General features: G+C 35.2%; 1 protein-coding gene across 3 annotated transcripts in view; it reads left to right on the top strand.

Moving 5' to 3' along the window:
• Window positions 1–21,856, top strand: part of LOC110026828 (mitogen-activated protein kinase 9-like) — a 74,560-nt gene that overhangs the window by 13,251 nt on the left and 39,453 nt on the right. For all 3 annotated transcript variants that reach the window (XR_002294251.1, XR_002294250.1, XM_020727986.1), the window contains exon 5: window positions 13,809–13,958. Coding sequence is in view for 1 of the 3 variants with exons in the window: in XM_020727986.1 (XP_020583645.1) it covers window positions 13,809–13,958 (150 nt within the window). In the remaining 2 variants the exon portion in view is untranslated. The remainder of the gene's footprint in view (window positions 1–13,808; window positions 13,959–21,856) is intronic.

Raw genomic sequence — 21,856 nt, 5'->3', positions numbered from 1 at the left:
AAGAGCGTGCGAGTTAAGGGCAGGATCGATCCGAACAACTTATAAGGTAAATCTTCATACTTTAATTAAACGAGTTATCTGAATATTATATATGTTTATATGTGTGTGTGTTATTAAGTATTAATAGTGGTTTAACTGAATTAGGAAACGAAGGGTGATAAATTTTTAGGAATTGAGAAGAGGTGAAATCAAGGCATTCAAAGAAGGACAAAATAAAAATTTATAAATTTTATGAGCTTAGTATATAAATTAGCTTAAGTATAGGTGGTATTAATTTTATATCTAGTGATTTCAATTTATCAAACCATTGAATTATAGGTCGATAGAGAAATCAAAGTGCTAGGGAAAGTGAAGTGAAAGAATAAACATTTCTAGAAATCTTCAAAGTCAATGTGAGTAATTATTTTCTTATATGTTTTAAATTTAAGTTATTTAATAAAAATTTCTTTAATTTTTAGACATTTATGTTTGTATGCATCGTGTAGCTGAAAGAGAAAGGAAATGAAAGAGGAAAGGGAAAATAATTCTTAATGTCTTTAAAAATATGTAATTTAAATAAAATGAAATGAAATTTAAATGTTTAAGTCACACACGATTACTCCCAGATGGTACTGACAGGGGATGCAACTTACCCATCCATGTTAAAAGAAATGATAAATGTGTGTCTTCAGGTGCAATTTGAGGGTACATTCAAGTGCAGTTTTTAGGGTGTATTCGAATACATTTTGAGGGTGTCTTCAGACACATTTTTGAGCATACATTCGGGTATGAAAATAATCTTTTGACGACTATTAAAGATGTTAAGTTGGTAAATATTTAAAGCAAAACGAGAAGAGAATTTTAAAATTTTAATGAAATAAACTGCATTTTCTTTTAGTTATTCATGCATAACATAACATAAGAATTTAATGTATATTAGATTATAATTACTCACAAAGTTGTACTTACAGTTGCAATAAATATTTTCTTTCAGGAGAAGAAAAATTCTAGGTGTTATGTCTAATAGGAAAGACTTGATTTACAGGAGGACTACTTCTACTGATAGGTATTAGTTTATTACATGACTTTAGTTTTTTTTATTATTTACTTCTGTATAGAGACACTTTATATGTTGGTCTAAGATGTTTTTCGATTATGATGTTGTTTTTGGATGGTTAAATTTTTATTTCACTTTGTAGATTAGTGGCTCTTTACATATATTGGAAGTTTCTTAAATTTTTGATAAATAAAATGAAATGTTAATATCGTTTGATCACAGTTTTCTTCTTAGTTAATTCTAAGCATCAGACTAGATTGTGACACCCAACATATGAAACCTGGGACGTGGGGAATTCCATGGTAATGTCGTGACTAATTAACTCCATGGAGACTGTGATTGACCGTTCGTATATATTTCTTCGTTCTAACAGTACCTTATAGATTGTAGTTCAAGGCATCTACTCAGTGTAGAGAACTCCAGCCAGCTTTATGAGGTTTCCAAGAAGATCCGCGAGGCGAAATAAGGTTCAAGGACAATGACCCAATACTAAAATGATTTAGTAGCCTTATGGATGAAATGCGATCTCTATTATGATTACATGTGGGAATCACCAACAAATCATTCCCTTTTTCATAAAATTGTAGAAAAAGATTGCATGTTCCAATTTCTGGCAGAGGCCTTAACAAAGATCTTGATGTGTCTGAGACAGTATCTTTGGTCGGGATTCCCTTTCCGCTCGTGCTGCTTTCACAGAAATTCGACGCGAATGGAGCCAGAGAATCGTCATGCTTGGCACTTCCACTTCAATCGAATCATCTATCTTGGTCACTAATAATAAGTAACTGTCGTCAAACTCTCCTCGAGCCATTGGGTCCACTTATAATTACTTTCATATGCCCATCCATACTTGAGAAAAGTGTTGGAAACTTCATGGGAAACTGACATACAAATTTTCACCCAAATACTCCTTCGTCGAGGGTCTCACTACAACATCTAAATCCATTACGGTACAACCAGCTCTTACTCGGAATACACTTGAATCACCCTAATCTCTTAGGAGTCAGATGGGGCATTTAATCAAATTCCTCGAATCCAATTAGTTCAATTTCGACTCATCTACCTCTCATGTTCATCAAGGTATAACTTCAATGGCACTTCTTTTTTTAACCCATGGATCATTGATTCAGGTGTCACAGATCACATGAATGGATATGTTCTCAAGCTTTCTCAACATATTATCTTTGCTTTGGGAAAAAAATACAGTTGAAATTGCTTATGGCTTCTATAACTCTATTGCCGGTAAAGGATTGGTTGGGTTAACAACCGGTCTAACTCTGAAATCTGTATTACATGTCTCTCTGCTGAAGTTTAACCTGTTATTTATTAATAAGTCAGCACTTGACAGAGATTTCATTGTTAATTTTTCTCCTGATATCTGTCTTTCAAGTTTCTCGTTCGGGGAGGATGATTGAAACTGCTATAAGAGTAGTTGGGCTCTACTTCCTCCAAGAGAAAGACACGGAGAAAGATGACGCTTCTCCCAGTAGTTGTAGTTTTTCTCTATTCACTGAATGTTATATTATGTTATTGCATCATCGCTTTGGTCATTTTAGTTTTCAGTATATAAAAGTATCGTATCCGTCAATTTTTACTAATAAAAATCTTGCGAACTTCAAATGTGAGATTTATCAATTAGCTAAACATCACCGTGTTCCATATCCATCTCGCCTTCTGCTCCCTTTTCGCTTATTCACAATGACTTATGGGAACTCTCTCGCACTCCCAGTTACGCTAATAAACTGTGGTTCCTTACCTTAATTGATTACCACACTTGAATGATATGGGCTATATCTTAAAAGATAAATCTGAAGTTGTTGTCACATTCAAAAACTTTCACTCTTTCATTTTAAGTCAATTCAAAACTTTAATCTAAGGGTCTATTTGGGGCAGCTGCAGCATATCCAGCTTATCTAGATAATTTGTTTATCCTGATAATCTGCTTATCTTGATAAGTTGCTGATTCGGATAAGATGTCTGACTATTTAGTTTGTGCATTTGGAAAATAGTTGATTCTGGATAAATGGTCATTCTGCCCCTGTTTTGGATAAACTGTTTAACTGTTTGATTTGTGCGTTTTGAAAAAAACTGATTTGCAAATTTTGTTGGTAAATGAACAATCTGTCACACAGAAGTTATAATGTTTTTAACAAAACTGCAATGTCTACTCATTAGATATTTTTTAAAATCAATTAAACCATGCCATTATAGTACAAAAAAGATATAGCCCTCGCCTAATAGTGAATATCATTAAACCAAAAAAAAGGAAAAAATAACATGTTAAAATTACAAGAAAAAATGACAATATTATTTTAAAATGTAGAAGCATGTCACGATGAACGTTGTGCGGTTCTGACACCCCAGAACCTCGAGCAAACTTGTCCGGCTGGGAAGTAGTCCGACCACAAGCGACTTTCTCAAGTTCTGATACTGTCGAACCCCGAGCAACAGTATCTAGTTGGGATAACGGAGAAACAGACGTATTGTCGACCCATCTGAAGAACATGCAGTCTTCTGGTTTGTGTGCCTATTGCGGGTACCTATAGAATTGTCGTCCGTAGCTATGTTGTTGACGTGACGTGAGTATTAATGACGGCAGTCCGCAGCGGCATAGCACTCACTCAGATTTTTCTGAGAACCTGTAGCTCATCTCACTACAATTATTTAAGAGAGAGTAGACCAGTTAGGAAAATACATTAAAAAAAACGATTGTTCAAGTTGAAAAAAGAGTAATAAAAAAAAAAAAACCCAATTCTATGTTGATATAGGAATACAAAAAAGTAACGTTTTTATACATGCCACTAGATAAAAGACAATTTTTGGTATAAATTACCATCAGTAGAACCTTCATTCTCATCTGATTCCCACAGAAATAGAAAAACCAAAGAGAGATATTACCGTGCAATGGTAAAAATAACAGCTCGTTTCTGCTAATCATAAACATTACCTTGCAAAAATAAACTTCTGTCAAATTATAAAAGTAAATATCAAAGAACCAAAGAAATTTGCTAAATGAAATATTGAAATTATGTTTTCTTCTCTTGCAACCACATATCGAACTACCAAGCCGTGGAAGCAACGGTTGATGCAGTTCAAAGAATCTGTGTTACTCTTCTCCAACCCAAACTTCTTCTCACCCGAATCCATCTTTATTTCTTCTCCGAGAGAAGAACAATGACCTAAACCACTGAAATGAAAGCTTGACTTCACTCGAAGATATTAAATAGAAGAAAGACTTGAAGAAGCCATTATTGACTTCTCTTGAGCTTGAGTGAATGACAGTTTATCTCAGCAATCAACTCATTTATTAAAAAGTCCAGAATTGAGTAATGGGCATTTACATACATACTGCCCTATTCTGATGTATTTACATATCTAACAACAAAATTTTATTTCTTACATTTGCACCTCCTAAAGCATTCGTATCACAAAAATTTTAACTATTTTAACTTATAAAATGTGAAATACATGTGGTATATATATCAGAATTGAAGTTTAGGTGTTAAATCTCTACATACATATCGAATGAGTGGTATGTATGTAAATCTCCCTTTCACCCAACTAGATTTCCTTACCATCTGAACTTAAAGAAGGAAGCAAATGAACCCTGCAGGTTTTACTGGTGTTGATGATGCAAGAAGAAGCCACCTCTTAACTGTGAGGTTAGTCTGTGTGTTTTTCTCTTTACCGCTGGAAATACTAGCCTTACATACTTGTTCGAAGAATGAATGGTTCCATAGACTATGGGTAATAGAATCCAAGTGGGAAAGAGAGAAAGGATAGGATCTAAAAATCAAATCCAATTAACAAAATCTATTGCACAAATTTAGCCAACAAAAGTGCAGGCTTTCCTCAATGGGAGCAAAATTGTGCATACCATACCAACTATATTCAAAGACCAAAAGTTAAAAATAGAAAAACAAAAACAAAAAATATCAACTTCAGTGGTTAACCACAACCATTCCTACTGGTGAATCAAGCTCCTAGTTTGATATATGTATATATACAGTAATGTTAGAAGTATCACTATACTTATGGCACAGCATCAGAGCTTCTCATTTTAAAATTTCTCCGACCAGAACCATCACTATACTTATGGCACAGCAGAAATTAAAGGGGTAGTTACATACCTACCACCCAATTTCTAAAAGGTCACATCTCTAAGACCAAAACTTTACTTTTTACATTTATAGAGGCCAACTCATTCATATCACATAAAAAAGATAAGGTTAGAGCCAATGACAGAACTAACAAAGTAAGCCAACCTCTGGGTCATAGAAACAGCGGTTGCCCTAAAAGAACATGGGCCATCCAAGCTGAAATTGTACAATTTATGATTTCATCGAAGCAACAGTTGCATTGTATATTCAAGCTACCATAGTGTATTCAACTACTAAAGTTTCGAAGGAATGGTTGCCAACAACAAATCTCATTGGCCTTCCAAGCTGCTCCACAAACTTGAGTTTTACTATTTTTTGCTTGATCCAACAATTAGTACAAATTTCTGCAAGCTAAGGAGCTCGTCGATTGCTATAAGAGGTAAGAGCTTCGAAAAATCTGTGCACTTAAGAAATTTTAATGAAGATTCATAACTATCATTTCCCAAGCAATACCACATCTATACCGCAAACAGTCATAAATTTCAGGGTATAGTTCAACTGCACACAACAGACAATTTAAATAAAATATTCACTTCTCTGTGATATGATGGAATGACCAATTTTCTAGAGCGCTTCAGCAACATTCGAAAAAGAAATGAATAAACTGTGATCTCAATAAAATTTTACCTCCTTTCAACTAAAATTGTAATACTCTTGATGAGTATTTTTAAAATCTATATTGGCCATATGTTTCAACTCCCCAACTATGTAAGCATTCTCATTGTTAACATTAAACACATTTAATGCTGGAAGTGACGTTAATTTCCCAATTCCAGGTACACTAAAAATCACATTCGGGGACAATATAATGTGACACAGATTAGACAGATTACTCACAAGACCAGGTAAGATATCATCAGAGCAAGATCCCCATGCAACTGAAAGGTTTCTAAACCAAAATCAAATAAAAGATATGCACGGAGGAGACATCATAAAAGCATAAAGGAGAAGATATTGCATTCATAATCACATGCAAATGAAACCATCTATAATACCTTCATAATCACAATCGAATATGCACAGATGGCCATAACCATTGCTTTAGAAAAGCAGAAAAGATCTCTAAAGCAACAGGGACAGGTATACTAATCTTATATTGCAAGCACTTCTCAAACTACCAAAAATGTGGAAGTAACGGTTGCCCAAAACAAAATTCTGTGGCCGTCCTAGTTGCTTCACATTTGGTAGGTTATAATAAGCATTCCATTCAACGGCACAACAAATTTACTCATTCTTTACAAGATATCATAAACATTTATAGGTAAGCTTTCAGAGAAAGAGCTAAAATCAATAATGCAACATTGGATTGTGTTGCATTTATAAGAGTTTATTTCTTTCTAGCACATGAAGTAGCCATATAGAAGTATCAATATAGGTGTCTTTCATAAGAATTGTGTTGCATTTATTAAATGCTCCTAAATAAAATTTTTTTGGTCTTCTGAGATTCACCCAAGTGCACAACCACATATAAATTAAATACTTCCATTGATCCTGAAAAGGTGTATATAAGTATTTTTTATCATACACGGAGATGATTTATAGTCATTACTTTATGAAAATGCAAGTCCTTGTTGTACTTAATGAGTATAAAAGCATGGCAGGCTCATTCATGACTAATCTCGTCTGCTATTCACTCTCCCAAAACTGTCATCTTCGATGCACCTTCACCATCTCGAGTGTGTGCATCCAGTGAATCCATTTCAAGTTGTGGTATGGTGTGTCCCACGTGGAATTCGAAAGCTTCGGGTGGAATCTGCAGTAAATCTTCTTCTACCACTACAAATTCTGCATCTGATCCAGAGTTATGCCATCAAATGAAGTTGTATAGTGTCACAGTGGCCACTACTATCTGCACCTGCTTTTGAAATAGGTAAGTCAGCATATCATGTAATATAACCCATTTATTCTTCCAGGCTCCGAAGGACCTTTCGTTCACGCCGTGCAAGGAGGAATGTTTTTTGTTAAATAATTTCTTCCTGTCTCGTGCTACCTCGCTTGATCTTTCAAAATCAGGGATATGATACTTAGTATCTGGATATGACTTGAAATACCCCCTTGTAAGGGGTATCCAACGTCGACCTAGTAGTACTTATCTGTTCATTAATGACAATTAACAATGAAAATATGAAATGAAATATAGTTGTTATATATATGTACCAGGAGGTAGGTACATGAAATCATGTCTTTGGTTTCTAGTAACAAACTTGAAAATACGGCAATCGTGTGCGCTACCGTCCCATCCAACCATCACAAAAGTAAAACAAATGTTGAAATCACAAATGTTTATAACATTTTGTGTTGGGGAGCCACATCACCCGATGTAGGCGACCTTCTCTGCAACAGAAAGTCGTGCATCGACGTGTGTTCCGTCAATAACTTCAATACAGTCATATCGTTCAAGAAATAATCCATTAAAATTTCACATGTACATCATTTTTGGAGATGAAATTTATGTTGAAGATACCTTGAAGAATGACATGTACCGAGAGTCATTTGCAATATGTGTGGGAATGGATTGGAACGTTGGATCTTCGGGCTTAACTATCTTATATGCCAACTCACGAGAGCATTCAAACCTACTGATAAATATCTGCTGATGGTTTTCGATGAATGTTGAAATCGCTCAATAGCTTCTCTAATGGATTCATTCTAAGATAAGATATATAGGGTAATTGCCAACACCTCTCTTGTCGTGGTTCTTGTTGAGCCTTGCAACCCGTGAAAGTTCCGAAGTTCATAAAGCAAGTCGAGAATTATCTCTTTCGTCATTCGGAACATATTAGCGAACCGTGTAGGGTGGTCGCGTAATAACTCACCGACCCATTTATCTCTAATATGACTGGATGTCATACAACGGGTTCAATCAACGTATGTATGATAGTAATGACATAACAAAGTAAGGATGAGAGCGACTTTGCGATTGTGGTTAACTTGTTCTTCATCCATTCTACAAATTCTGGAAAATAAAAACTTTTTTAACATGATAAAAATTAACTTTAGTCAATCAAAGCAATACATAGATGGTAGGATTGTGGATGAAAAAAACACTACATAGTATAATAAAAGACATATGAAAGTGCGTCCATGAAAAAGAGTCCATCACATAAATATTACAAAGATCGATAGTAAAGTAAAACATAATGCGATAAACAGTCAATCATCCATGAAAGAACGCAAGTAATCGAGTTGGAACTCTGGGTCCAACTTTGTAAAAAACTGTCTGCGAGTTGCGTTTCCTAACAACTCCACATATTTTAAATATATATCTATATCTGCCTTGACACCAGGATATGTATTTAGGAGCTGAAGACTCTCCTCAATTGCGTTGTCCTTTGATGGTGCAGCCCTAGTTTTGCAAGTTTCAAGCAGTGTCTCTATGGTACCTCTGACGAATGCGGTTCCTATTTCCTCTTTCCACTCTGAGACGCTTTGTCTCGCCAGTGGATTGAACATCTGTGGGGATTTGGCTGGGATCTTCTCTTGACTCACCTATATGCTCGGTTTCCGTGTCCAGTGGTAAGTCGACAAAAGCATGGTCAGTTGGGCTGAAAGCATGAGCTCCCGTTGCAACAAGCCTAGTGAACATTTCATCCAACTTCTCTTCCAAAACTAGATCAATGCCACTAAATTTAAATTTTTTTGCTGCCGACACTGCTTAAAATATAATTCAAACTTCATTAGTAAAATAATTTCAATGTGAAAATTGATGCAAGAAAAAAGTAATTTTATATATGTATTTACCTCTAACTTCTGAGCTCACCAATCATTCGGTGCATCAATTGTCCGCTTCAGTAGATTCCAACCCAATCTTGTTAAACCTTTTGACTTCTTTCCAAAATTTCGAATTCTTTTTTAATTGATCTTACTTGTTTTTGAGTTTTATCCGATCGTAATCTCTTCTAGTCAGTTCCTTGAATTTATTCATAAGATTCTGTCAGCCTTCTTTATTAAATAAGTGATACGCCTATTACCCAACTCGACCTCCCTCAGACAGAGATCACAAAATATAATAGTCACCTCTCTATCTCACATAGCCGATGATCTGACCTTTTTAGCTTTACTCATTGTGTAATGTCAGATAAACGGGCTAGAATGAAATTACTATTATTCAAGAGAGAGCACGTCAGCCCAAAATTTAGATGAAATAAAAAAAAAATATCGCGAAAATTGAAAATAAGAACCAATATTGTATAAAGAATGTAGAAGGGTTGCTAGAAGACATGCATACACAAAAGAAGAATAAATGATAGGACAAATCAAAAGAAGAATGATTTTTTTTGTGGAATACATCATTACACTTCAAAAATACTAATCCTTGTCCTATTGAAAAAAAGAATTACATAACAAGTGTCAAATATGATATGATATTTCATTTGCCCCAAAATCAAGAGAAGAACTTCATGGGGCCGTTTCGTTCACTCAAAATAAAATGATGTTCAAGTAAAATATAATATATTGCGAATGCTTTACCGTTATTTGTTTCAATGCAATATAAATACACTAATTCATATTGTATCTATTTGGAAAAAAGTAAATAAATCATTTTAAAGCACAACTATTTATCAACCGAAGATGATAGGAGGCCAACAACTTACAGTCATTTGAGACCTGACAACATTGAGGTTAACAAAACTCATTTTAACTCAACCCCACATCATCCTATTAAACTATGTATTTACTTTCGAAGGAAGAATCTACAAAGAATTGAAACTATTCTACGTCTTGAAGCTTATCACGAATCCTACATGGACTCACCAAATTCACAAACTCCTCTTTCTTGTGATAGTACTCGTATCCTTTTGCAAATGTGGTGAGATATAATCAATTAATCATCTATCCTCCTTGGAAAAACACTTGCTAAGCTTATGGAAATTGAAATTTAAAGATGGTAGAAGAGACCTTTAATAATTCAATATAGAGAGAAGCAATTGAAGATGAGGTGAAGAAACCAAGGACTCCATCCCTTATTAGATACAAATGATTCTTCACTAATGAAATACTGATTTGCTAGATCCATCAAGAGACATAAAGCAAGGCTAGCTTACCAAAGCTTACAAAATCAACTATTATGAAATCTTTGCTTTTGTGTAATTCTTAAAACCATTTGGATACTTTTCACAATGGCGGCCAACCTTGATTGACTGATTCACAAACTGGATTATAAAAATGCATTTTTGAGTGCTTACTTAAATAAGGAAGATTATATGCACCCTCCTCTAAGGATTACCGACTCCAAAAAGACAATTCTAGAAATTGTAGTAAACCTATTAATGATCTCATATAAACACCTCAAGCCTGATTTAACAGTTTGACAAAAGCTACAAGTCAATAGAGATTCATATAGGCTCACTCTAATCACTTTTTCATACAAGTTCAATGATTGTAAGTCTATCATATTAATAGTATATGTTGATACAATCATTGTTATAGTATATCATGATTTGGAGAAAAATACCTTGAAAAAAAAATGACATGAGTTAAACATAGCAAATCTTAAGCATCAAGTTTTTCCTGAAAGAAAATCTCTAGTTAGAAAAAATAGCCATAAAATCTATCGAAGAAAATATCTTACAGATATCTTAAAATAAATCATCTTAACTAGAAGCAAACAATTAATACTTGTCTCCAGGAAAATAAGCTTTTGTAAGTGATGCATTATGCTCGAGTTGCACACCCCACCACAGAAAATAGAAAGATCAAATCAAATCCTACATGTTATCCTACATGTTCATAAACTAGGGCCTTTCTTCACCGCGATATTAGAGTTAGTTTTCGGCCAAATGAGGTAGAGGAGGGAGGAGAGGAGGGTGGAGAGGAATTTTTTACCAGGGGAGAGCAGCTTCTCGGCCGGGGAGCGACGGAGGAGGCGCACTCGACATAGGATCCTCTAGGTTATCGTTGTCTTGATCCTGCCACAAATAAACTCTATGTAAGTGTTGATGTCTCATTCTTTGAAAGTGTTTCCTGCTTCCCTGTCACAGCCTTTAAGTGAGGGGAAGTTTGATTTCCTGGACTCTATTCCTTATCCAGCCCCTATGGATAATTCTCTAACCACTATATTTGAGGAGCCCTCTTTCTCTCTAGATTCACCACCTACCATAAAATCAAATCCTCCCATTCTCCGTGTCTATGCTCGATGCACTCATGTCTTTACAGGATCAGGAATCCACTTCGAGTGACATCCCCAAAATTGACACCACTCCAAATGAGGAGGTGAGTTTTCCTGTTGAGGTATGTAATCAAGCATGCTCTCTTTATTCCATGGAAAAATATATCTCTTTCCGCAGTTTATCGCCGATTTATAAAGCGTTTGTTGCTGCTCTGACGGATCATCACCTTCCATCTACTATTGAAGTAGCATTAGCTGACCCTTCCTGGAAAGCTGCAGTTATGGATGAAATGAATGTCCTTCGACGGAATCGCACATGGGATGTTGTGGACCTTCCTCCAGGTAAGAATGCAGTAGGGTCCCGCTAGATCATTAGCTCTAAGTTTAACTCCGATGGATCTTTTGAATGCAACAAGGCGCAGTAGTCGCCAAAGGATTACTCACAAACATATGAAGTTGATTATGAGGAGACATTTGCTGCAGTTGCTAAATAAAATACCATTCAGGATTGACCCTTGCTACAACTAGATGTCAAAATTGCTTTCTTAAATGAAGATCTCACAGAGGAGGTGTATATGTGCGCCCCTTCAGGTTTTGATTCTACTGTTCCCCTGGGACAAGCATGCTGATTGTGGAAGCCTCTCTACGGACTGAAGCAATCCCCAAGGGTTTGGTTCGACAAGTTCACAAACGTTGTAATGGGTCATAGTTATTTTCAAGTTGAATTAGATTATACTCTCTTCTTTCGGCATTCGTCTAGTGGCAAAATTGCTATTCTTATCGTCTATGTCGACAATATTGTACTCACAGGTGATGATCTACTAGCATTGGAGTCTCTGAAAGGTATTCTAGCTACGTCATTTGAAATGAAGAACTTGAGATCACTTCAGTACTTCTTAAGCATGGAGGTTGCTCGGTTTTCTTGGGGCATTTGCCTATCTCAACGCAAATGTCTTGATCAATTGGCAAAAAATAATCTTTTCCATTGCAAGATAGTGGCGATCCCTATGGATCTCAATGAGAAATTAGCTGACGTTCCCAATGCAATTTCGGTGAACACGAGACACTACCAATGGCTTATGGGGAAACTCATTTACCTTCTCCATTCTCGTTCTGACATTTGTCATGCTGTAGGTATTGTGAGTCAATTCATGCATGATCTCTATGAGCATCATCTCCAAATTGTCCACAAGATCTTTCATTACTTGAAAGGCACACCGGGCTGAGGTTTGTTTTTCTGGAGTCATATCTCGTTCTACTTATGTTTATACAGATGCGGATTGGGTCGGGTCTGTCCATGATAGGCGATCCACCTCAGGATGTTGCTCATTTTTGTAGGGGAAACTTAGGGAAATCTTTTCACTTGGAAAAGCAAAAAATAGTCGGTTGTGACCCATAGTAGTGCTAAAGCTGAGTTTCGCTTCATGTCCTTGGATAACTGTGCATCTCTTTGGTTACGCATCATGCTCCGTGAATTGCGTATGCCAGTCTCTGCTCCTCTTCAATTATTCTGTGATAATAAAGTTGTCATTATTATTGCCCATAGTCTGGTTCAGAATGATCGGACCAAGCACGTGGAGATTGACAGACACTACATTAAGGAGAAGTTCGATTTAAAGGAGATTTGTATTCCATTTGTTTCATCCAATGGTCAATTAGCAGATATCCTTACCAAGAATCATCCTCGGTCATTGTTTGACGACTACAAATCCAATTTGAACATAATGGACATCTATGCTTTAACTTGAGATGGAGTATTAGATTTGTTAGCCTAATTATTAGGCTAATTTCTTCTGTAGCTGCTATTATTAACCTTTATTTGCTTCCTTTTTTTCTCATTTCTTTATTCATGTATTTTCTTGTTAGTCTAATTCTGAATTTATACCTTTCCTTTTATTTGGGACTTGTAATATGTATTTATAACATCTTTTCTATCAATAAAATTATCTTGCTCTATTCTCAAACCTAACAAAAAGCTTAGGTGTTAAATATGTAAATACATGAGAATTATGTGGTATGTATGTATATGCCCCTTTTTGGTTGGTTTAATTTGACGTTGTCTTGTTACACATCCTCCCACCTTTCTGAAAGACAAACATATGATCCATGAAGCGAAAGAAATGATTTCTCAATTTCGAAATGCTTCATCTTGTTTGAATTCCAGGATAATTAGCTTTGATAGACTTCTCTGGATTTGGTTTAATACATGGAATTTGGATGACTAGTTTTTGAATCCATGGTATAAAAATAAACTTATCCATCGCTTTTATCCCATAAGTGCTGATGCATGAGATTATGAGATGATAGTTGCATTTTTAATTTTAATTAACTGAAGTTTACTTCCTGTAGAACTAACTGAATTTGCTTTGAGATTCTTTTATTTGATGGAGCATCGTCATTTTGATCCTAGAATCATATTTCATTATTCAGTTATTGGTCCTTAGAAACTTTACAGGCTGTATTATACACTCAAAATTCTTGTGTTTCTGTGTGTGTCGTGCAGTATACTCCAGCAATTGATACTTGGAGTATAGGGTGCATATTTGCTGAAATGCTGACAGGAAAACCGCTATTTCCTGGCAAAAATGTTGTCCATCAATTGGACCTGATGACTGATCTGCTTGGCACTCCCTCTGCCGAAACCATTGCTAGGGTACTCTCAATATTTTATTTCATTTTTTGCCTTATATGCTTTAGGCTTTTCAGCAACAACTAGTAGTGATTGTTTTCCACTTTAGAACATAGAGTGGCTTCTCAAATGCTTAGAATTAATGATCTTAAATATGTTACGTAGAAGCTAATTAATTTAATCCATTTTGTGCTTCAATTTTTTATGTTTGTTCATTATCTTATATCATATTATTAGAGCTTTTATTTTAGAAAGAATTTCATCTTACGGTTCTCCCAGAGAAGCGCCCTTCTATTGCCTGTAAATGTAATATTATTTTATATTGCAATTGGCATTGCTTTGCTAATGTTCGTGCATTGTTGAGACACCTCTACCGGGAAGATTGCTGGAAATAATCTAATAATTATTTAGTAAGTAATATTTTGGAAGTTCAAAATACCTACTGTTGAAATAATGGGGGATTTACATACATACCGCATTATTCTTATGTATTTATATATCGAAAACCTAAATTTTCATAGTACTTATATAATACCTAAATCCTTAATGTTGCATGAAAAATTCCAGTAATACTAACGTTTTTAAATTGAAAGTCATATTTTCATTCATATGTTGATTGTGACTCTAAAGTGTTATGTAAGTAAATATGAAAGTTTAGGAGTTGGATAAGTAAATACTTAAAAATTGTGGTTTACATGTGAGTCGCCCTAAAATAAATATTTTTAGTTTGAACCAACAAGTGTGCTATGTTTTCCTGCGATAGTTGCTTTTGGCTATGCTAATTGCTGATTATAACTATGATTTAGTAGTAAGTAGTGAATGCTTGTGAATCCATTAGTGGAAATTGCTTTTCTTCCTTTTAGGTCCTCTCTATTCCTTCTATATAAGGATGAAATATAATTTCAGAAGATACGTGCTATGTAGGAACACATCCATATACTTCATTATGTAACATGAATCTGCGTATGAAAAAAGTATAGTTTTAATAAACAATATCTCTTCAATGGTTTATTGCTTCACTACGAGACAAGCTTAAATTAATTGTCTGAACTTGTATGTAGTTCTTGGAGTTAAAGTGCGGCATGAAACTTCTTGAAAATTTGAAGAAGAAGAAAGTAAATATGAGAGATTTTATTAGTGATTTTTATTTCTTTTTCAATGTAAAAAAGATGATAAGAAACTAGGCATAAATAGATGAAGAAATACTCATCTAGAAAATACATAAATGTTGAAACCAGGCTCTTGGGAACAGAGAACTAACTATACAGCATGAGTAGAAAGCTTTTGTCCACGAATTGTTGAATTTTCATAAATAGAAAACTATTATATATGAATTATTGAATTGCTATAAATGAAAATGTGTTCACCATTAATTCAAGTTCATTTCAACACACCCTCAAACTGAGTTTTATGTATTAATCATGTTGGCTAGAGCCCGATTTCGCTCCCACCTCCCGATCCCTCTCCTGTCCGCCTGCTCCCGCGAAGCGATGCTTCGCTTCGCCTCTTCGCTTCCGATCGCGAGAGGTCGCGTCCCAACTCCCGCGAACAGTTCCGCTGTTTTGCGAAGAGTCGCACCCCCGCCTCCTTTTTATCGCGAAACCGAGAGGTTTCATTGGGTCTTCGACATTTCTTCTTTCTTTTGCTTGAGCAGCAGGATTAAAGGGGAAGAAGAAGAAATTAATGTTCTCTCCTTCAGTTTTAAGCACGGTCTTTTTGTGTTCTTCTTCAGGCTTCCTCGGGATAGAGGAAGAGAAGTAGAGGAAGAGAAGTGCAAACAGTGCAAACAGTAGTTCCTTGTGGCAGAAGGAAGAAGAAGAATAAGAAGTAAGAAGATTGTTCTCCCTTGGCTTTTCTTGGTGACTTGTGGCAAAAGAGAAATTGAGTTTATTTCTCTTGTAAATTTATCTTCTTCCGTGTATCTCGGTGTAGAGAGAGAAGAAGAGAGCAAGTGAGAGATCCCTCTTGTAAGTCGATACGATCGACTGGTGTAAATTCCTCAAGTAGTAAAATCATCTGCAATTCTGTGGACGTAGACAATTTGTCAAACCACGTAAATCTGTGTGTTCCACTGTGTGTTCTTTTCTGGTGTGAATTTTATCGTTCTATTTTTTCGCTTCGTCAAAGATCGTTCTTCTATTTTATATATATACCACAACAACTGGTATCAGAGCTTTGTTCGGATCTGAGAAAAAATGATGGCTGCAGATGAAGTGAAGGTTTCAGGGATTGAGAAATTTGATGACACAAATTTTAGTTATTGGAGGAGCAGATAGAAGACTACTTCTATGGGAAGAAACTTCATCTTCCGTTATTGGGAAATGACCTAAAAGGATGAATAAGGATGAATAGAGTTTATTGGATTGACAAGTTCTGGGGGTTATTCGATTGACCCTATTGAGGTCTATTGCATACAACGTCGTCAAAGAAAAGACTACTGCAGATCTCATGACAGCCCTATCAGGTATGCATGAAAAACCATCGATGAATAACAAAGTGTACTTGATGAAAAAATTATTCAATGTAAAGATGACAGAAGATGTTTTTGTTGCTCAACACTTGAATGATTTCAAAACTATCACAAAATAATTGTCGTCTAATTGTCGTCTGTTGAAATTGATCGTCTGTTGAAATTGATTTTGATTATGAGATACGTGCGCTGATATTGTTGGCATCATTGCCAAACAGTTGGGAAGCCATGAGGATGTCAGTTAACAGTTTTGTAGATAAATCTAAGCTGAAATATGATGATATTCGTGATTTGGTTTTGGCTGAGAAGGTGCGCAGGAAAAATTCTGGCAAGATCTCAGGTACGAGTTCAACACTGAATGTTGATTTCAAAAGGAGATCACAAGAGAGGAACCCAAATAAAAGGAGATCAAATCAAAGTCTGGTCAGCAGACAACCTGTTGGAATTGTGACAATACTGACCATATAAAGAGAAACTGTAGGAAACCCAAGATTATGAAGAATGATAGCGCAGATGTGGTATCTGAAGAAGTACATGATGTGTTATTGTTGGCAGTTCATAGTTCTGTTGATTATGGAAGTGAAGAGGAGAGTGTGTCCGGAATACTCATTCCTATTGTTCCATAGACAGATGGTAGAAAACCACAAAGCTATGAATAAATCTTGCAAGATGAAAGTTCGAGCAAGTGAGAGCTGACAGAACTTCTACTAGGGAAGAAGACATTATACAACAAGTGGGTGTATGGGGTGAAGACTGAGCTTGATGACAGTAAGAGGTACAATGCCAAACTTGTTGAAAAAGACTTTCAGCAGAGACAGGATATTGTCTATGCAGTGGGAGTTGTAAGCAAAGACATGAGTAACCTAGGAAATAGCTTGGAGGTGCAAAACTATGTGGACCCTGCTGATATGCTAACGAAGAGTGTTACTCTTGAGAAACTGAAGTTGTTCACAGCTTTAGTTGAACTTCTGGTATGAAAACAGAATTTTTAAGTTGCAGATGTGGAGGATTCACTTTTGAAGAAAAAAAAGGCGACGCCGCTAGTGGAGAATATCAGTTTGAGGAAGAAGACGTTGTAGCATGTGTATCAGTCTCCAAGTGAGAGATTTGTTAGTTGGAGCCCGATTTCGCTCCCGCCTCCCGATCCCGCTCCCGCCTCCCGATCCCGCTCCCGTCTGCTTGCTCCCGCGAAGCGATGCTTCACTTCACCTCTTCGCTTCCGATCGCGAGAGGTCGCTTCCCAGCTCTCGCGAACTGTTCCCGTGAACTGTTCCCGTGAACTGTTATGTTGTTTCGCGACACCCCCATCCTCCTTTTTATAGAGAAATCGAGAGGTCTCGTTGGGTATTCGACATTTTTTCTTCTTTTTGCTTGAGTAGTAGGATTAAAGAGGAAGAAGAAGAAATTAATGTTCTCTCCTTCAGTTTTAAGCACAACCTTTTTGTGGTCTTTGTCGGGCTTCCACGGTATAGAGGAAGAAAAGTGCAAGCAGTAGTTTCTTGATGCAGAAGGAAGAAAAAGGAAGAAGGAGAAGGAAGAAGAAATAAGATTGTTCTCCATTGGCTTCTTCATGGTGACTTCTGACAGAAGAGAAATTGGGTTTATTTCTCTTGTAAGTTTATCTTCTTCGGTGTATCTCGATATAGAGAGAAGAAGAGAGAGCAAGAAAGTGAGAGATCCCTCTTGTAAGTCAATGCGATCGAATGGTGTAAATTCTTCAAGTAGTAAAATCCTCTGCAACTCCATGAACGTAGGCAATTTGTCGAACCACATAAATCTGTGTGTTCCGTTGTGTGTTCTTTTCTGGTGTGAATTTTATCGTTCTATTTTTCGCTTCCTCAAAGATGGTTCTTCTATTTTATATCTATACCACAACAAATCATGCCCAACTTAGTGATTAAATTATTATAAATCACTATAGGTAAAGCTTTGGTGAGGATATCCGTAGTTTGGGCTAGTATATTTGCAATTTTTATTTTAATATGAAACATCAATTTATCTTAGTATAATTAATTTTGTCATAATGTATAGAATTTATTGCAATACCTATGGTAAGTATGGTTGACACAATACAATTTTAAGGATTTTTTACAATACTTATGTCAATCTAGTTGCCACAATGCATATTCCTTTGCAATTATTAAATGCCACTACCCAAGATTTAGTTTGAACATTGCTTTTTGATATCGCATATTATTTGTTATTTTTCCCTATGATAAAGTTTCCCATACACAAGTGCAATAATTAAAAATAGGTCTTCATTCTGATACGTCTGTAAAATTTTGATTTTTTTTGTTGAATGATTTTCATACGATTGGCATTTTTCCAATTTTATCATCTTAGAATGTGGTTAATAATTGTCATGTGATCTTTAGTAGGATTTATTCATGTATTGTATACAATATGAATAGGGAATCGAGTATTAAGACGGGTGAGTGAGTGAGGGAGGGAAGAAAGGAGGAGTTTGTCATCGGTATTGTTACCTATCTTTATCAATGGGCGTTATTTATTGGGTCTATTGGAATTTCTAAATTAAGTCCAAGCATTCTTGTTTTGTGAAATAGACTAAGAGTATACTTTCTTTGGAAAATAATAATTCTAGTTTTGATAATATCGCTTTTATACCATTTTTTTTAGATTTTTCAAGCATTTTACCATAAATTCTCTTGCGATAAATTTGTTTAAATCCACTTTGAAGTCGCCTTTCAATATAATATCATCTACATTCATTGTCATAATAAACTTTTTTCCTTTAGATAGCACTTGATAAAGAGGGTGTGATCAAGTTGGCATTAATTTCACCCACAATTTTTAGTATATTTGTAGTTTTTTCTTAATTTGGGCTGGCGTATTGGTGACTCTTTGTTTTATCATTTCATTGGGATCTCTGTGTATACTTTCTTATCAATGTCTCTATTAAGAAATCATTCTTAATTTAAGTTGATGTATTGATCAATCTAAAGTTCCATTAAAGAGAGTAAAGCTCAAGCGGTGTTGAGTTTAGCAATATAAGAAAAATTCTCTTAGTAGTCAATTTCATATGTTTAGGTGTACTATTTAATAATAAGTTGGGCTTTAAATTTATCCACCTTTTATTTTTTCATGCGACCATAAAAGGTTATTTCCAATCAACTAACTTTTTTTCTTGATAAAAGTTCTTAAACTTCTTTCATAATATTTAGTTTTTATGTATTTATTTACCACTTGAGGGTTCTGAGAATTGCATGAACATTATTTGAACTATATGTTATCTTGGGACCAGTGATAGAATGACGAAGTCGAAGTGCATAAATTTATAAGTTCTGAAATTGTAAATTGGTTGTTTAGTGTATGACCCCGCCATTTTCCGTTAGGAAACAGTACAATAGAGATCAATTTTATCATCTATGGATTTATTCTCACTAGTTTGCTCTTCATTGCTCCTTGAACCAAGTTTAGGTTATTTGGTGTGCCAAAATATGTTTATTTATCTATTTATTGGTTTTTCTTTACCTTCTTAGTATAAACATAATGCTTGTTCTGAATAATTTGGTTGTATTCATAAAGTGATGAGGAGGTTTGCAGTTCCAGTGAAGCTTCAGTAAGTTGGATGCATTTATTAGAGGATGAGGAGTTTGCGACTCTATCTAGGCTTCACTAAATGAATGTGGGGCAATGGGAGATGCTCAGTTTCCATATGTTTGATGTGGGAGGATGGTAGATGATCAAATAATTTCTAACATTGAAACTATTATTCTTAATTTTATCTCTTAGTTTGGTTTTATAGTAATAATGTTGTTCGAGGAAGGCTTGTTAACGGTATTATAAATTTTTTAGTGACCAAGGAATAGGTATTGTAGGTGTGCATTAGTTGGTTTAAACTAAGAAGTGAGTTGAACAGATTATGTTTGGTTGATTTACTAAATGGTAGTTCCATTTTTGGATTTTGAATGAGTGTTATTTTGGTTTTGTTTAATTTGTTTTGTTTCAAAAAATTGGTTGAACTGTAAAATTAACTTTTAATGGATAAGGTAAAAGATATTTCCATTTTATTTTCTATCTTCGAAATCCCTTGCTGCACTCACACATTATAAAAACTAATGGTAGGTCGAAGAGGGAAGTGTTCATGCCCCTTTTTATTCTAGCCAAAATGCATTCTTGGCGTCCATCCCTTTTAAAATCATACTTTCTAGGTCACCATTGCTTAAAAAAGCAAAGGAAGAAAGAAAAAAAAAAGAAAAATAGACAAAAGTTAAGAAAAAACAAAAAAAAAATCGTTACGAAGATATTTGTATAGAGAAATCTTCGTAAAATAAATCGGATAAGAGTGGTCTAAAGTGAATTAGACCTTACTCAGCTCAAGAGAATAAACGAGAATATCTTTATAGACAAGAATTTCATAACCAAACTATGATACAAAATCAAATATATTTTATTTTGGATTCAAATAGACCTCCCACAGCAATGTATCCTCATGATTAATTACATCCTTGTGAATACTTAGGAAAACTCACGATAAAGGGTTTTGTGTTTGCCTAAATAGTCCTGAAATATAAGTAGCCAAGGGGATTTTTTGTGGTCCCAACAGGGGAAAATCCTCTACTCGTTAGATTAGAACTAGACCACCAGACAGAGGGTGAATTACCGTAACATGGAGGGTAGCCCTCAGTGAGTTGAGAGGGCCTATGATAACTAGGGGTGCAAATGAACCGAACACGAATGAACAGAGCTAGTGTTCGTGTTCGATTCGTTTGTAATTTAGTTTGTTTTAAATAGACTCGTGTTCGAAGTTATTTGTGAAGCCCATGTTCATGTTTGGTTCAAATTGTTCAAAATTTGTTCGAATTGTTTGATATGTTCGAATTATTTGAGTTATTCAAAATGTTTGAAATGTTCGAATTGTTTAAAATTGTTCAAAATTGATTGAAATTGTTTAAAATGTTCTGAAATCAAAATATTATAAATGTAAAAATAAAATTTTAGATGTTAGAAATGTAAATACATAAAAAATTGTAGATGTTCACAATTTTAACATATGAGCACCTGATATCAAATAAAATAAATGGCAAAAAATATAATTTAGGTCTAAAGAACGCATGTTCATCATTACTACTATAAAAAGCTACAAAAAGGTTGCTAAGAGGAAATGCCATGAATACATTTTAAATACTCAGCCTAATCTATTAAGATTTTAAAAACATAGTGCTTGCTGTCCTTCCATACAACTGTTGAACTCAATTTTCGTGAGGTCTAGTATTCCTCGTAGGAGTTAGGATCTAGCCTTAAGGGTCTTCCTGCGACTATCTTAGAACCTTAGAAGTGGTGCCCGCCTTGTTTTAGTTCGACCTATTTCCGTCCTCTTTTGGAGTTTCGCGTGTGCGGTATCGACTTCTAACACTTAGGAGGATGAAACCGACATGGGGAAACCCAAAATGGATTCCTATAGGGCCTTCCCGAGCCTTAGGGTGGCCCT

Source organism: Phalaenopsis equestris, unplaced genomic scaffold (assembly GCF_001263595.1).
Source record: "Phalaenopsis equestris unplaced genomic scaffold, ASM126359v1 Scaffold000402, whole genome shotgun sequence".
Lineage (NCBI taxonomy): Eukaryota > Viridiplantae > Streptophyta > Magnoliopsida > Asparagales > Orchidaceae > Phalaenopsis > Phalaenopsis equestris.
Note: the sequence above shows the minus strand (reverse complement) of the source record. Positions and strands in the feature narration are given on the sequence as shown.